Source organism: Manis javanica, chromosome 2 (genome assembly GCF_040802235.1).
Source record: "Manis javanica isolate MJ-LG chromosome 2, MJ_LKY, whole genome shotgun sequence".
Classification (NCBI taxonomy): Eukaryota; Metazoa; Chordata; class Mammalia; order Pholidota; family Manidae; genus Manis; species Manis javanica.
In genome coordinates, this window is record NC_133157.1 from 121,607,232 (window position 1) to 121,625,348 (window position 18,117).

Below are 18,117 nucleotides of genomic sequence, written 5' to 3' on the forward strand. Positions count from 1 at the left end.
ACGGAGTCCCCTGCTATCATTGTGTTCCTGTCAGTTTCTCCCTTTAGGTCTGTTAGTATTTGCTTTGCATATTTAGGTGTGTTTATGTTGGGTGCATAGACATTTATAAGTGTTATATCCTCTTGTTGGACTGACTCCTTTATAGACTGTTATATATGTAAGAAGGCATTATGTAATGCCTTCCTTTGTCTCTTGTTAGTTTCTTTGTTTTGAAGTCTATTTTGTCTGGTATAAGCTCATCCTGCTTTCTTCTGCCTATTACTTGCATGAAATATCTTTTTCCATCCCTTCACTTTCAGTCTGTGTATGTCTTTAGGTCTGAAAGGAGTTTCTTGTAGGCAACATATAGATGGGTCTTGTTTCTTCACCCATTCTGCCACCCTGTGTATTTTGATTGGTGCATTTAGTCTATTTACATTTACATAATTATTGATAGGTATATACTTATGCCATTTTGTTCATTGTTTTCTGGCTTTCCTTGTATTTCCTCTTGGTTCCTTTCTTCCTTTCTTGCTCTCTTCCCTTATTTGATGATTCTCTGTAGCGTTACACTTCGATTCCTTTGTCTTTATTTTTTGTGTTTCTGTTATAGGCCTTAGGTTTGTAGTTGCCATAATGCTCATATAGAACTTCCTACATATATAACAGTCTATAGTCAGTTGATGGTTGCTTCATTTTGAACACATTATTAAAGTACTACTTTATTATTCTATTCCTTCTCCACATTTTATGCATATTATGTCATAATCTCTATCCTTTTATTTTGTGTATCCCTTGACTAATTTTATCTATAGTTGATCTTACTGCTTTTGTCTTTTGGACTTCATGCTTACTTTGTAAGTGATTGGTCTTCTACCTTTACTGAACACTTGTTTTTACTGATGGAAAACATTTAAATTTAAAAACATTTGCATGTGAATAGGTCCCTTTAACATGTCCTGAAAGGCTGGTTTAGTGGTGATGAATTCTTTTAACCTTCATTTATCTGGAAAACTTTTCATCTCCTTCAATTCAGAATGATAGCTTGCTGGGTAGAGTATTCTTGGTTGCAGATTTTTTTTTCCCTCTCTAGCACTTTGAGTATTTCGTGCCACTCCCTTCTGGCTTGAAAAGTTTCTGCTGAAAAATCTGCTGGTAGCCTTATGCAGTTTCCCTTATAGGTAACTATCTGCCTTTCTCTTGCTGCTTTTAAGATTATCTCTCTATCTTTAATCTTTGCCATTTTAATTACTGTGCCTTAGTGTGGTCTTCTTTGGGTTCATATTATTAGGGTCTGTCTGTGTTTCTAAGACCTAATGTATGTTTCCTTTTCCAGTTTGGGGAAGTTTTTAGCTATTATTTCTCTAAATACACTTTCTACCCCTTTGTCTTTCTCTTCTCCTTCTGGGACCCCTATTATGTGAATATTGTTTCATTTGGAGTTATCACAGAGCTCTCTTAGCATCTTCTCATTTTTAAAAATTCTTTTTTCTCTCTGTTTCTCAGCTTCATTACTTTCCACTACCCTGTCTTCCAGCTCACTGACCTGTTCCTCTGCACCCTCAAGTCTACTTTTCATTCCCTCTATTGTATTTTTCATTTCAGTTATCTATTCTTCAGCATGCTTTTTATATTTTCTATCTCTTTGTTGAAATACTCCCTAAAAGCATCAATTCTTTTCCCAGTTCAGCAAGCCCCTTTATGATCATTACTTTGAAGTCTTTAACAGGTAGATTGCTTACCTCCATTTCATTTAGCACTTTTTCTGGCATTATGCCTTTGTTTGGAACATATTCCTCTGCCTCCACATTTTGTCTGATACTCTGTGTTTCTTCCACTGTGTTAGATAGATCAGCTATACCTCTAGGTGTTGAAAGTAGTGGCTTTACATAGTAGCTGACTTGTGGTGTCCAGAAGCACAAATCCCCTTGTTCACCAGAGCCTGGTGCTCCAGAGATGTTCTCCAGCAGATGCTCCAGCAGATGTGGCTGAGCCATGACTGCTGCTAGTGGGCTGTGAGCAGGGCCTACACTCTGCCTGGCTGCCAGTAATAGTAGATCTCCACTGCTGCACCTTTGTGTATCATATCTGGCATTTCTTCTGGGATGCACTGTGAGCCAGGCCACTCTCTGCATAGCTGCCCTCAGTGGCTGACTGCCAGTCAGCAGAGAGTTTCAGAGCTGGCTCCTGCAAGTGTCTGGCCAGTTGGGCTGAGAGAGGGCTACAAAAGTGTCATCCACCTGCCCTTTCTCCTCTGGAGATTGTTCCCTCAGACCCTTGTCCCTCTGGCACATTTCCCAAGGCTAGCAAATCTCTCAAACTGCTGCTTCTGTGTTGGGTCTTGGTGTACACTGGTCCTCTACAAGCGATGAGACTTGCCCGCCCCTTCCCTGCCCTGCCCACACACGTTCCAAATATCCTTGGTGCCCAGCCCCATTCATCTTCAAGGCCCAGTGTGATGGGGATTCATCTTCTGGGAGCAGATCCCCAGGGCCAAGTATACTGAGTTCCTGAGCATTTATCCCCTCCCCACTCCATTCTTCTCCCTCTTGCTTATGGGCTGGGATGGGAGAAAGGGCTTGCATCCTGATAGATCATGGCTCTGCCCCTTTACCCCACTAAATGTGGTCTTCTCTTATTCACAAGGTATAGATGGTCTATTCTACAGTCCTCAGGTCATTTTCAGAGTTAGTCGTATTAGACGTAGTTGCTCCTTGGTGTGTATGTGCGAGGAGGTTATTCCAGTGACATCCTCTTCCACCGTCTTCCTCTTCTCTCCACATGTGCTGCATTTAAATAACCTATGTTCCTATAGTGTATAGTATCTTGGGCCTTGCCACAAACTCATGTACCTGCCAGCAATATTTTCCCTCCACTTGTATAACTTTTGTCATACTGGTATCAGACCTTTAAAGGTTAATCTTGTCAATCAGCTCCTGCTACAAACAGCATCCATCCTTGTAATGTTTCACTCATCCTTCCACCCTTGTCTATACCCAAACTGTGGTATAACTGAGCCACGTAACAACACTGTGATATTTCTGTGATATAAACATTTTTTATAGCTCCCAAACCTTGCTAGATAATATACACAGCATTTAAAAACTTTCAGAGTTTATGTTCTGTTTACTGATGTTAAACAGAGAAACATTTCCAAGCTATTAGTAACTTTGAAGATGATTTTTCTATTTTAGGAGCACATAATTACCTTTAAAATTACAGAAGTCCAGTACAGCTGACCCTTAAACAACATGGGCTTGAACTTAGTGGGTCTACTTGTATGTGGATTTTTTCAATAAATATATTAGAAAGCTTTTTGGAGATTAGCAATAATTTCAAAAAATATTTTCCCTAGTTTATCATAAGAATACAGTATATAATAATATACAGAATATGTGTTAATGGACTGTTTATGTTATTAGTAAGCCTTCCAGTCACTAGTAGACTATTAGTAGTTAAGTTGTGGGGGAGTCAAAAGTTACATGTGGATTTTTGACTGCATGGGGAGTCAGTACCCTCAACTCCCGTGTTGTTAAAGGGTCAACTGTACTTGGTATCTGAGGTCTGAGATGCTAAAGAAATGGAGAAATATCACTGCTTTTTATTAAAAATGTCAGAACACTTCATAATGCCCTGAGCCATGGGCTAGCATTTCAGAAAGGTCCATGTAGTTGAAATGATTTTTAAGGCTTAAGACCAGGACCCCCTGAATTCTTTGGTAGTGACACACAGGCTGTTCCGTGGGAGAGCCTATCTGCCCATATCCCAGTAAAGCCCGTTGGAGATGGTAAGCAATCTCAGCCTGAGCTCAGAGACCTATGTTGGAGTAAAAGGAGTCAAAACCTCACCTCCTGATCAGCCCTGAATGGGATTCAGACCCTAGTAAGGTTATGGAACCCCTATCATAAATCCATTTGTAAGTGGGCTCCAGTGGCCAGGCTTTGAAAGGGTGCCCTTGTCCCCAGAACACATCTTCTGAGAGGTAGCCTGGCCTTCTCAGAGTCCCTCAAGGGAAGGGAAGTTGAAGCAGCTCAGTGGGCAGCTCCTGCAAGCCAAGCTGGCAGAGCCACATCCCTGCCCTCCGCAGGCCTGACCCCGTCTTGGCCTCTTACAAGCTCTGTACTGCTGGGTGCTATAAACCTGCTGACTGACCATCACAGGGCGGCACACAGGGGTCCTCTGCACTGTGAGAGCCTGAACTATTTCCTCCAACTCTGTAGAGTTGCTCTCTCTTGCTTTTGCTCCTGTTTGCCTCATGTAACAAATTGTTGGAGGTTCCAACAGAGCTTAAGAGGACAGCTATGAATTCCAACCTTCTGGTTATGATGTTTTCAGAGTTCAAAAAAAGCATCGGAAATCCTTGTTGTGGGACTTCAAAGGATTTATTCTTCTCTTCCCTACCCCCATTTCTTGAAATCTTAAGAAAGACTGGGGAAGAGGAAAATGGAATAACAAACTGAAAACGAAACAACAGCAGTGTTTGTCATTGGAGCTGAGCACGCACAGCTTTTTCCTGGCCCTTCTGAAAGTGGGAGAGAGTGTAGGATTGTCCTAAGCATTGTTTTGGGGATTTGCTGCCACAGAACAATTCTAATTTCAGTGGGAGTGTAGGGGCAAAGAGACGTGCTTGGCCTATTTAAAGAAAATGGCACAAACTCACTTAGGAAATACCAGTGTTCTATGGGCCCCTGCAGCTTGTTGCATTAACCATGGAAACAAATGTTACAGTGCATCCTTTCTTGAAGAAATGTAACAGTGAGACTGATGTCTGCTTCTTGAGTGAAAATATAGGGGCAGAAGCCACCCATTCTCTACAAAACAAAATGACATGTGTCTATAAATAGGAGGCTGTGTGGTTAATGAGATGGCAATTGAGTCATCGTCATTATGATCAGCAGGACTGAGAAGAATGTAATGATGGATCTTCGGTTTAAAAAGAAACACACAAAAACTGCAGTCTGCTATTATACCCCAGCCCATCACTTTCCATTCTGGGAGCAAGCATATTGTGCTAAGCACAGGGCCTCACTGTGCTGGCAATCAGTCCACACTGTTAACACACTCCCATTCTCTGAGGGCTAGCACTTCCTTCCATTGTTAGGAAGTTTATTAATAATCAGTGGAACAATGAGGTGCCAGCTCTCTGCCAGCTCTCCATACAGAGAGGTGATCCAATAGACATCCACCAGCTTTCGGGTCCTGGTTGTGTTCAGCTCAGTACACCGCCTGACACTGGCATAGTCCTCGGGGGTTTGAGTTGGTCATTCTTCTTCTTGTCTTCATGATTTTTTTTTTTGCTCTCACTGTCTCCTCCCTATCTCCTTCCCGCCCCTAAAATTCCATTATCAGCTGCCTGTCCCCTCCACTTTCAGGTCTAATGATGAGCAAGAATCCCGGGGCTTTAATTTGGGTTATAACCTCAGCACTCAACAGGTAGGCCCGCCCCGCAGGCCCTACCCCAGGCCACAGACTCTGCCCAGGTGTGTGTCTGCAGGCTGAGAGGGCCCTTCGTGCATGGCTGTTTCTCGACTGCCTTGAGTAGCATGGGCCGGGGTCAGAAGAATTTAAAGAAGAATTGAAAAGACAGAATGGTTGTCCCTTTCCTCTCTTATACTGGGGGAAAAAATCCTAAGAAAGTCATTATACTGATATATTTACACCCGTGGATGTTAGTAGTGAAGGAATGTTTGCCTGCCATGGAGAAGTAGAACAGAATGGCAGTAAATGAACTGCTTCCCAATAATGACCTTTTCAACACTGAGGAGATACCCCACCACCCTCGTAGGCATCACTCTGTTCCCATGCAGGCCAGGCCTCAGAACTGCATCAGAATCTTGCAGCCAGAAAGATAAGACCCCCCCATTTTACAGCGTAAAAAATGGAAACCGTGTGAGTTACTCATCAACAGGATGGTGCCACTGAGCAGTGGAGTCTGGCCACCCAGGAAAGCTACCCCAGAGACTCCCAGCTACCCTCAGAGGTCCTGGCTCTTTCAAAGAATTTCCATTTCACTAGTCTTTTAACTATTTTGGATTTTAAATCCCCAAGCCTGATGAAAAGTTTTCCAAGCACACATTTTTCACATTAAAAATCACGTTTATCTCTCAGAGATGGTCTCCAGAGATCACACGTTTATCCTGAAACCTGCAATGTGACATTTCACGTGGTCTCTTAGGACAGCTTTTATGTAAGGAATTCATAATTGGAGATTTGTAAGGGAAATAAATATCTCTTCATCATCATGGAGACTGTAAATGCCCTTATATGTTCTTGGGGTGTCTGCCAAAACTCTTCCTTACTGCTTTTACAGACCTGCTGGGAATATGCCTTCTTCGTTTTTCCCCTGAGGTCCAAAACAGACAGATGGTCATTTCCTTCCCTTCCTCTCAGGACAGATTTCGTTTCTTCTTTAGGGGTACTGTTTGTTTTGAATTTCCCTTCTTTTCAAAGAGGAAAGCCCCCTTCTGTCTGCTGGGCTCAGGGGCTAGTCATCAGCATTCCATCTGTGCAAAAACACATGAGCCCCAGTTCCTGGCCATGTTCTCTTCGGGAGGATGCACACTCATATCCGGTGCTGAGCAGCCGAGGGTCTTTGGAAAGCTTGGAGCAAGGTCTTTATCTCGACTGAATGAGGATATCCTACCATGTGTTCGCCAGTCGGGAGGGGAGCTGCTGTTTGTGCACGCTGGTGTCCTCCCACATCCTGCCCTGGGATCCACTGTCCCCTGGGTGAAGTCTGGAGTTCCCCAAGTGGGGAATGAGAAAGCAATAGAGGGAGTTTCTCCAAGGGTGGCAGGACAGGGTTTCACACTTTCTCCCTCAGTAACATCGTTAGCATCTGCAGTTTCCTTGAAGAGATGCCCAGGTACCCACTGAAAGTGACTTTCTGCCCTTGAGCATGTCACTCAGCCTCTCTGGCCATGTCCGGATAGGAATTGCCATCTCTGAGGGCGGATATTTTTCTCTCTCTCACCAGGTAGATTATTAGTGACCTATTTCTACAAAATCCTTTGGATTCAGATTAAAACATGATCGTGAAAGAGCCAAACCAAATGATGGTGTCTTCAGTCTAGTCTCATTCCAACACCATTCCTGAGCATTCAGCAGGAAGAAAGGTCATGCTAGAAAACTGACCAGATACTCTGTGTGCCCGGCAGGGAGGCCCGGGTGGCATTTATGCTGACCAGCCCAGTGCAGAGGTGACTGTCAGCCAAGCTGGTGATGGAATTGGCCTGAGGTGTGGACACCCTCCTCCCTCAGCTGCTGTGTCCTCTCAGTTGGTGGGCTTAGCTCCTGCCTCCTCCGGGGTGGGGGGGCAGCTTTGCACGTCCAGACCTGAAGGCTCCCAGAGGGTGCACATGCACCCAGGTATTTGTCTCCCCCACCTGCCCACAGGTGGTGGTGCAAAGGCTTCTGTCATTTCACCGGCACATTTGAATGCAGATTCGCTGCCACTGCCTCCCTTCTGCCTGCACTGAGGTGCCATGGAAAACCTAGGCTGACAGGTAGGTATGCTTGCACACCACACAGGAAGACTATGGATCCCAGCGGTGACCAAGACAAAGTTCCCACCCTGGTAGCGTTTGGATTCTAGGGATGAAACAGGACAAGCAGCCACCAAACTGGAATCACAGCCCTGCCTTCCAGTCCCGCCGGCTGCTTCCACAAGATGAGGGTGACATTCTTGTGAGGATTAGCTGGACTAGACCATGCGGCAAACTCTCAGGAATTCTGTGAAAATGCACTCCTCCCTATCGGCCTGAATGCCCAGGCCCATGACCCACCAGCCTCCCGCGCTGCTTCCTGCCCACTGCCGATAGTCTTCCTCTTTTTACACTGGGGGTTCTCTGGAATTGGGGTTCCAACTTGTAACAAAGACCAGGAACACAGTGTGATACAAAAGCAGCTGATACTCATGCCAACTTACTGAGTTCTGAGTCCTATTCTAGACATCTTCCAAGCACCGTCTCACTGAACTCTCCCAACTTTTGAAGAAGTCCTGTGTTCTTGCCCATATTGTAGGGGAGGAAGCCTACTGAGAGGGCATGTCAAGTCCCTGCAGCTCGGAAGTCTCAGCGCAGACACACAAGCCCAGACCTGTTGTCTGCAAGGTGCTGGATTATAGACTTCTGTCCCAGGAAGCTAGGAGACTGTGTATGTTTTCCAAAGAATGTTCGAAACCTCTTTCCAATAAACAAGCGGCTGCCTGTAACTGTATTTGTAGTTAACAAAGTATTGACACATTCCATTTATTTTTCAAAAATACTCACATCCCTCTCTTTCTCCTTTGACCACAGCACAGTCTCTGTATGTGTGGACAGCCCTTTTCTGACACACACTTGGCTCCTGTGGGTCAACCTATAAACTCTGAGATCTCACTCTTCTGTCTCCAGAAGAGGTTCTGTGCATCTTTCCTACTTCATCAACGCCGAAGACAGCTTGGCTTAACCTCTTACTGAGCATTCAAGCTTACAGCAGTTTGCTTTGGTGTGTTGATAAGATGAAGAGGTCAGTCCCTGGAGCACGGCTTGGTAATCAGACATTCCCCTCTGATTCGGAGCAGATTGTTGCAGGGTTGGCAGGACACCTGTCCCTTCTAGCAGCAGGGGTGGTACCAGAGAGAGGGGGCAAGATGGCACTAATTTGTCAGAATTGTGAAAGTTGCTGGAGGCCAGAGGGAACTGCTGAAATAAGTTAATAATTTAGTAGATTCTTCAAATTTGGAAGAATCTTGGTGATTGGTTAATTGGTCCTTTTCTAGCTGGGGATATCATTTAGGGGCAGTGACTGAGGTCTTACACTGTTTACTGGCAGGTATGTGATGGAAATCCTGGTCTCTTTCTGTCTTTCACTCCCCCTCTCAAAGATAGCAGATTTATACCTGTTTAATTCCCAAGAGGCTAAGCTTACAGCCCTGGAGTGGTCTTGCATGTGGAAAGGCATGTATGTGTTCAGATACCTGGAAGTAGGTAACTCAACTAACAGAGCATCTGCACCATTCACAAGGCTAGGTGTGGATTTGAAATTATTTCTGTGTCTAGAATCACTTTTATTTGCTCACGAACCTTAATTTATAAGACTCCCATTGACCTGAGCCTGTGGCAGTCTTCCTGGCCCAGGTTTCTTCCTATGGTCCATCTGCCTCTTGTGGGGATTAGAAGTGAATCTGCCTCGTGACTGGGGCTGGCCTGCTGGCCTCCCTTTGGGATGCCCACTGTGCTGGTTCGGGAGCCCAGAAAGCTTTGAGGAACCTGCCTCAGCGTCCAGAGCAGTGGGGCTCCTCCTGGTGCCCTAGGGCTTCTACATGGAACTGGTACTGGAGCACCCTTGCCACTGGTACTTTAGCCGCCTCTCCCCGTGGCTGCCTTGTTTGCAGGTACCAGCCCCACAGGCTCTGACAGAGAGCCATTGCCCCAGAACAGTGGGTTTCCTTTAGAGAAGCAAAGGTATTAGGGACCTCTTTTCAAATGTAATGTGACAAGAACTGGAGTTCACGAGACAGGTGAAGCAGAGCTGCGGGCACCTGAGCGTGGAGTAGAGCCCCAGAACCCACTGAATCTCCTTGACCTGCTTCCACCCTCCTCCACGGCAGCCCTAAAGGCGTGACTGCAAAGCTGGGGGCTACAGAAGCAGACCAGGAAAACATTGCTCCTTGGAATGCAAAGCTGGGGGCTCCAGAAGCAGACCAGGAAAACATTGCTCCTTGGAAAGCAAGCCTTGGAGCCTACGCAGGTGGTGCACTGAATTGCACGGCGAGGACCAGCACCTCCTTGAGCAAGGGCAAGGAGGTAGTTCCAGTGATTGCTCTCTTCCTAATTCTGCCACATGTGTGCATGGGTGTGCTCACTCCTGTCAAATCTACCCTAGGTAATGAGTGTGCACAGTGCTCAGGGCTGTATGTGCTATCTCGGTCTTTAAACCAATTAAGGAGGGCAAGTCACTTGCCCCAGGTCACACTTCTAGTGTGTGGTTTAGAGTTATCAAAACCAGATCTGTTTGACCCTCCACTTGCTGTCCAGTTACCACTAAATGGAATGTGCGTGACCAGGCCAGGCCAGCTGAGTTACTTGTAGAGATTTAACTTGGTACCTGGCACCATCTTCCTCATGAAGCAATTTCCAGAATAAAGGTGAAAGCAGAGCCATCCAGCATTAGTGTGCAGACATGGAGAGGGCCTCTTGAGCTATCCAACCTGTCTTCTGTGAGTTTAGCATTTTAGCTAATTATTATAAATAATAATAATTTAAGTAGCACTAATGAGCTCTATAACTCAAGACCAAAGCTTAGAGACCAGATCATACAAAAATGTTGTGCTTTACCTCCCTAAGTTCAATTTTGTGGTTTTTACCATTGTTGAACATACTTAATTCTTAGATTTGACTTAATAAATCATCATTTCCTATTGAGAGGTTAGGCAGAGGTGAGAGAGAAAACAGTGAATTTTTCACTGAGCTAGAAATCCTTTAATCTTCTTGGACCCAAGTTTCCCCAGGCCTGTTTTTTAAATCTAAAGTCTGATATATTTCCCATAATTGTTTTATATCCTTATGCATTCCTTAGCTGATGGAAGAGAGCAGCTCATTAAGTTTTCCTGTGTCTTCTAATGTGACTATGACTATGAGAACCAGATTAAGATTCAAAATGGTTTCGCCACGTTACCTTGGATGTAAACGGGAGATAGTTTTGTACCCATAAGCGTGGGGTAATTGGCTTATGGAAGTATTAAAACCTGAAGCATTTCAAAAAGGGAAGCCTTGCAGTAACGTCCAGCAATGTGTCGTGTGAGTGTGACACCCGTGGGTTTCGTATGAGGGCCCTGAGGGAAGAATGGAGCCTTAGTCAGAGTTCAGCTTTCATCTAAGTTTGCCACTGAGTATGGAAACCTGTGCTGGCAGCATAATGAAATCTAGGACAGAGCTACAAAAACAGTTAAAAGTTCGGAAGGTAGGTTTTATAAAGAAATAACTTACAGGTACTCAATTTTGTTACCAAGATGAGGTATAACTTGATTATGGTATCCAAGTATGTGACTGACAACACTTATTTGTTTATGAAGTTAATATTGATTAGCTACTTTGGAGGCATAAAGATGCACAGTGACAGGTATTCCTGCAAGCCAGATGGGGTGGGGGTGAAAAAAAGTCCAAGCTGGAGTCAAAATGTAGTTAGATAGTAATTCTTGGTGATTACAGTTTGCAGGGCAGTTGAGGGACTGTGGGTGTCCTGCTCGGAGACTAAATCAGAGCAGACTGTGTGCTTAGGGGTGGTTTGGGTGGAGCAGAGCTTCTGATGCAGAGGAGGAGAAGTCCCTTCCAGGGCTCAGACAGGCCTTCTTGCTCATCAGGAGAAGCGGAACAGCTGACTCTGGGAACATCAGTTAGGTGATTCTCCCATCTGTCATCCATTCCCTGCACTGTCCAAAAATGTTTCATGTGGAAATACAATTCCCACCCCCCTCCCCAAAAAATCCGACTGGAATTTTTATTGGGGTTGCAGTGCTTCTATTTAGTTCTTGGAGAACTGACATCCTCACGGCACCAGCCTCTGGTGCATGTCCCAGGCCATCCCTCTACCATTTCAGTTGTTCATTTTTCTCAGGAGAGTGTTAGAATTTTCCACTCTCGAGGTCTGGCACATCTTTCACTAGATTTATCCCTAGGTCATTTGATGTTCACGGAGACAGCGCCCCCCGAGCTCCTTCCGTGCACACCCAGCGCGCCGGTGCGCTCCAACCTCCTGCCCCCTGTGGCATGGGAGGCAGAGTGACAACACTCTTTTCCTCCTCCAGAGAGCCCAGGCCCCCTGCCCAAGCCATCAAGGTGAAAAGGGTTGCCTGCTTCACAGCTGTACCATTTGGGGATCCCCACCTTGCAGGCCAGAAAGTATTCTTGTGGCCTGACCTACACTCCTCCAGATGGCATTCCAGCTAATTTTCCCTTTTTTTGGCTCACAGTTACCCTTCCACGAAGGTTTCACATCTAGCAGGCTGCTGTTTGGCTTATCATGAAGCTATTTCCACCCTGCATGTAAAATTTTGTGTAATTTTATTAGAGAATTTGCTCATGATACAGTATTAAGTTAAATAAACATAAAACTTTATTTTTAAATATATGTGCTAAGATAAAATGGTCAAAAGAAAACAAAAATTGTTACATTTGGGTGACTTATTTATGGACAAAATTTCATACTTTTTTATTCTAAATTTTCAAAATTTTTATAAAGATGCATTATCTTCGTCCTAAGCAAAAAATAAGCATGTTTAAATGGAAAGAAGACTGTTAAAATTACTGGCTTGAACTTCACTTTTGCCTCCATTGTATAAATATATTAAAATTTGCCAGAGAAATTAGAATGAGGATGCAACATATCTTAAGATCATCAAGAAAGAGAAACTTCTTTTTCACGTATGTAAATTCTCCTGCCTGTCCTTCTGACCAGCTATAAATTCCACCAAGTGCTCCTTTAACTCAGCAGCACCTGGTTTATGTCACGCTCCCTTGATTCAGGGGGTGAACCCCCATCCCAACACGGGCTCCAGTTAAATTCCTCAGCAGTCCAGATGTGCAAACCCCTGTCAGCTGCTCTAGTAACCCCACTGTTCATTGACAGGTTCTCAGGAATCAGATAGCTCTCAGTCGGCCAAGAAAGACATGCTGGCTGCCCTGAAGTCCAGGCAGGAAGCTCTGGAGGAAACACTACGCCAGCGGCTGGAGGAGCTCAAGAAGCTCTGCCTCCGGGAAGCGGTGAGCGGTTACCGTCGTCCTGTGGAAATCTGCGTTGTCTGTGTCCCCATCTGCCATCACATATTTATGAAAGGCCAGGGTGGGATCGTAGAGCAAAAAGGAGGCAAGACTCTTCTGACACACAAATGCTGGGAACACCCTCTCCTGCCATGTGCCCCCCTGGGCCCGCCCTAACGGAGCCCCCAGAGGCCGCATGATGAGTCACAGTGACAGTCCCTTACACTGGCACCGTGCACCACATCCATGAAGCATTTCCTCAGGATGGTCCCTTACTGGGTATAGCGGTTTGCCACCACCCTCCTAAGATGTTGTGCCTTGAGTTTATTGTTGTGGTAGCTTTTGTTTCTTTTGAGGATATTTCAAATTTATCTTTGGAAATCCTAGTGAGAAGCATCATTGGGAATCAGTGAGGAAACCAGGATTTCACTTGATATATAATTTCCTTTAAAATGCATGACCTGGTGTTTCACTTTCTTTCAATGAAATCTTAGCCTAGTGATATTTTTAAATTTTATACAAAGCCATACTTCCTCAAGTCTGTATGCACTAGTCCCACTGGGATTTAGTGGCTATGGCAGACCACTGTCTGTATTTATTTCAACATCCATTTCCACCTTCTTCTGTTTATTCCAGACTCTCTGTTAGCATATCTGAAGACTTGATTTTTGAATTCACACATCACTGTGCACATGTGCTGGCACACAGACACAGGTGGTAGCCTTCCCGAGGGTGGTCGTACTCCGCATAACAGTGCAAAGGCTCTGTTGGTAAACAGTTCAGAATGGGACGTATAATGAGGTTCCTAAACTAAGCTGAAGAAATGGACTCCCCTTCCCAAATACTACTGCCTTGCCATAGGAAGGATACAGCACTGGAGGGTGAGATCACATTACATTCCAATTTAGCTTAATTAGGCTCTGGGTTGATGTAAACTGGAGCCGGCTCAAAGCAGACCCACAGGAGCTCAAAGCCATTGCAGATCTCAGACAAGCAGCTGGCCCGGCCAGGGGATGTACTCTGTGGTATTGTTAATATAGCAGCCTCTTTGTAAAGAGTATGCTGGGAGGATTGAAAAATGAGGGATTGGATGTCTGCATTTAAAAATTTGTAAAGTCTTGTTTTGTTTTTAATAAGGAAGGCATCCCTAAACCAAGAAGGAATCAGCATCAGAAAGTTGGACAAACATGTCAGGGCAAGTTTAGCCTGAGTTCGTAAAGGTCTCATTGTGTCTCTAACAAACATGCAAAATAAGGAAAGTAAAGCTCCCACTTATTATAATGTTGACACCAGAAACCACAGCTTGAGCAGAGGAGATAACCTCATGAGCAATCGGCCGTGGGCAAATGGCTTCTGTGCGCTCTGTGTCCCGTCCCTGGGCTCTCCCATGGGGAAGGGGCAGGAGAACTTTCTTGCTGACGGTTCCGCTCTTTCTCTGTGTCACATACATCAGGCAGCCTCAGCTCAGAAAATCAAGGAGCACTGTTTGTCTCCTGGGGAGCAGGGCAGCCAAAATGAGGTGGAGTGGGAGCGTTTAGCAGAATATTCCCAATATGAAAATACAAGGCATTGAGCTGAGTGTCCATGACAGTGTGTTAAATTACTCGTTCCCATACAGTGATGATTACATGTGAAATCAGACTAAATGTGAACAATCAAGGGCTAGACTCACATACCTTCAAGCAGGTGCGGGAAAACTCAGTAGCCTCGTTTTTTTTCTCTGTTTTGTTTTAAAACGACAAACACTTCAGAGTTATAAATCAATGGCCATCATACCAGCTTTTCCCTCCCTTTTATGAGTTTTAAGGTAAAAATGTAGAGTCCTAACAATATAAAATCCTCAATATGTTGTTTGGTTATAGGGACTTTTAGAGAAGCAGATAAAATGTTGTAGAATAAACACATAAAACTTTGGAGACATTTGAAGAATATTGTAAAAAAAAAAAAAATTGCAGAGCATTTCATACTCAAATACCTGGCCGTTATTTTTTGAAATGCTTACATGGAGGAATAAAAAGCCCAAGAGTTCATTTCCCAGTGGCCTGAACACAGAAGGAAAGAGTCCCAAGAGAGAGGGGAATGGGTGCACCTGTGCCTGCCGGTCGCACTCACGCACACCATTGCACACATGCGCCCACCCCAGAGGGAAGGAGAGGCTGGACTGCTGCTGCCAGAAGGTGCTCAGAGCCTGGAATCTAACAATCAGGCCTTCCCACCCCTTGGACGCTGGCACTGGGCTGCCCAGCACAGAAGCTTTCTGTGTGGATGGTGGGCTGCCCTCTCTTCCTCAACAAAGCAGCCCCATGACCGCAGCATAGGAGCTGCTTCAGGCCTGGAAATCCAGGCGAGCTGTGCCGCAGAGGTGCTCTGTGTTTCTAGGTGCCATCCGGCCCCTGGGCATGACTGGCAGTGATGCTTTAACTGCACTGTGAGGATTAGCTGCTGACTCTTTGTGACCTGCATTCAGCCCAGACGCAACCCCTGATACGGATCCTCAGCCTGATCTAGACCTTTCCACAGACCTTAGTGTTTGCCAGATCTTTGTCACTGTGGCCTGAATCTGTCTGCCACATCCTCATGATGATTGATCTCCAGAGCCCCAAACACATACATCAGATCCTTTTTAACAGCCCTGCCAAAAAGATGGATTATTTTTTGTTTCTGCTGAAACTCCTATTTATATACATTCAGTGTCTTTCAAGCCCAGCCTGTTCCTTGAGCATCTGGTCTGAGTACTATTGTGCATACTCAGTTTCTAATTTATGTAATACATACTCTTCTGGAATTTGCCATATAGATGCCACTCTTCTAAGAAAACTCATTTGAAAGACATTTTAAACTGAGATATTTGCGTGGGAATATTTGGTGCAGTAGAAAGGATGCAGGAACTAAGATCCCGTGTTGGCTCCGCAGCTCGCAGCTGCAGGGCCTCACCTGGCACGTAGTGAGCACCAGGCAGTCACTTGGGAAATTAACAGTGAAATCTGGGTTTTATGATGAAAGCCAATGATGATTTTATTCACCTGACAGAAATTTACTTTGGAAAGGATTTCTGTTTTATAAAGAAAAGACTGCTTTCATACATTTTCAGAGAAATGAAATTTGCATTTCAGGAACTCTGATTTAGGCACATCATTTAAGGTCACTGTTCCGAATCTGTACGTGGAATCTGCTGCGAGTTGCATGCACATGTGTCCTATGCATGCACACGTGTCCTAGGAACCGAGCGCATGCCCGCCTCTGACTTCATTCTGTTGCTCATACGCAGGAGCTGACGGGCAAGCTGCCAGCTGAGTACCCACTGGACCCAGGGGAGGAACCACCCATTGTTCGAAGAAGGATCGGGACGGCCTTTAAACTGGACGAACAGAAAATCCTGCCCAAAGCAGAGGTGCATTCTCCTGTCTGTCGGATTCTCTCACATTAGCCTTATTTTCCCATGTGTGGCACATGCAGGTTTTCTGTAACTACCTCTTCATTCTGCCCAAGCCAAGGGCCACTCCCCCTTTCCTCCCAAGTGTCTCTCCTTTTGCCTTGACTTGGCTCGGTTGTCAGAGGGCCACCCATGCTGTGATCAGTCAGCTTGCATTAAGTAAGCATGCTGATTTCTGAGGGAGTCTTTGGCTTAACACAGTAGGCCTGTCACATGCTTTTAACTTCACCTGGCGCTAAATCACTGCCACAGTGTGAGCAAGATCCTGGACCCTCCCAGCCTCACCTGTCTGTGTTTGGAGGAGCCACTGAAGCATCACTCATTTGGCCTCTTTGGACTAAATGTCGGTGAAGACGGGGACTGGAGAGTTCATATTGGGGGACCTGGGTCTCCAGCTGGTCATGAAGTTATCTGGCCTCAGACCCAAGAGAAATTCAAGCCAGACTTCAGGGTCATGTCCAGGAAACATCTTACCAAATTAATTCTGACAAAATTACTAATTAAAATGCTATTAAACAGAGGACATCTAAGGGCAGGAGTCAAAGCCAGTGGAAGAGAGAATACGAGGGGGGAGAAACTGACATTCTTGTGTGATACCTGCAGAGGGTAAGCAAGTGGATTCAGAGGGGACATGGTGCCCTAGAGCCAAAGGCAGGGGCAGCTCAGTCTCCTGAGAGCAAGAGCAGGCCCGGAGGCCAGGTGGGCACACATTGCTGCATCCAAGTCCAAGGCTCAGCCCTGCACTTCCCCTCTTCTGTAAAATGAGGCTCATCATGCTGCTATTCTCAGGGCTGTCACTAGGCTTAGATGAGCTAGTATGTGGGACACATAACTAACTCAGTACTTGCTGTCTGACTGATGCTCTGTACCCGTGACAGGAGATAAGGGGGAGGGGTGGCACATAGTGGGTGTCAGGCAATCACTTGGGAAATTAGCCAGTGAAATTTGGGTTTTAGTATGAAAGCCAATGGCGATTTTATTTTATAGGGTGGGTGGGCCCAGGGTTTTACCGGGGTGGGAATGGAGTGAGGGGGGCAGGCTTTCAGGAGACCATGTGGTTGAGTATCTCTTGACTCTACTGTCATCAGAACTGCCTGAGGACAGCCGCACCCTTTAGGCTGGGCAGACCCCCTGCACCTCACTTGCAGGGGAGACCCCCTGGATGAGAGGCCCCACCCTACCCCTGTTCTGCAGCCCCACCCTCTGCTTCATGATTTCCTGCCCCAGAGGACTGTATTCCCCGGGAACTGGGCATGGCTGTCTTGCTCTCTCTCCCTGGCGGTCCCGCAGTGTTCAGAGGAAGCACTGGAGGCCCATGCGGCTGGTGCCTGCAGGGCTCCCCGGGGAGGACATCTGCAGCTCCGCTGCTCCTGGAGACCCACATGCTCCCACCACACAGCAGGTTGCTGTCTGCACAGCCAGCCACCAGCCTCAAACTCTGCTCAGTGGGAGTAGGGAGGATTTGCCCTGGGTACCCATGAAACTGTGGGTTGGTGTCTGGGGCCAGGTTGCCATCACAGCACGGGACAGCTGGTAGGTGGCATCACAGTCACAAAACAGCCTTTGTTGCTGACTCGTTTGTCTTGAGGGCAGGAGCCCATCAGGACACTCCACCTCTGAGAGCACAGGGGCAGCCGGTACCCAAAGACCTGGAAGCCGCTTACTGCCCCTCGGCCGTCTGTAAGACTTCCCCTTTCCCTCCTGCTCCTGGTCCCCGCTCCCTTCAGGCTTAAAGTGCCCAAAGGAAATGCAGTCCAGCTCAGAGTTTTGTGCTTGATGGAGGCACTTTGCCTGGTGCCTTTTATTGAGCATGTTTTATTCACTGTAACCGGAAAGACCTGTAGTGTCTGGCAAATTTGGGGTTTGGGGCCTATGTGGTTGGCTCAGTTCCTGTCACCCTTCTGTGTGACAGTGACCACCTAGGACAGGAAATGCACGTGTTCTGCCCTGGGAAAGCTGCTGACG

At 46.0% G+C, this 18,117-nt stretch overlaps 1 protein-coding gene across 12 annotated transcripts in view; it reads left to right on the forward strand.

The window, feature by feature from the left end:
- Positions 1-18,117, forward strand: part of FRMD4A (FERM domain containing 4A) — a 560,227-nt gene that overhangs the window by 518,675 nt on the left and 23,435 nt on the right. For all 12 annotated transcript variants that reach the window (XM_073229260.1, XM_073229261.1, XM_073229258.1 and 9 more), the window contains 2 exons: positions 12,589-12,722; positions 15,988-16,110. In XM_073229260.1, coding sequence (XP_073085361.1) covers positions 12,589-12,722; positions 15,988-16,110 — 257 coding nt within the window. The remainder of the gene's footprint in view (positions 1-12,588; positions 12,723-15,987; positions 16,111-18,117) is intronic.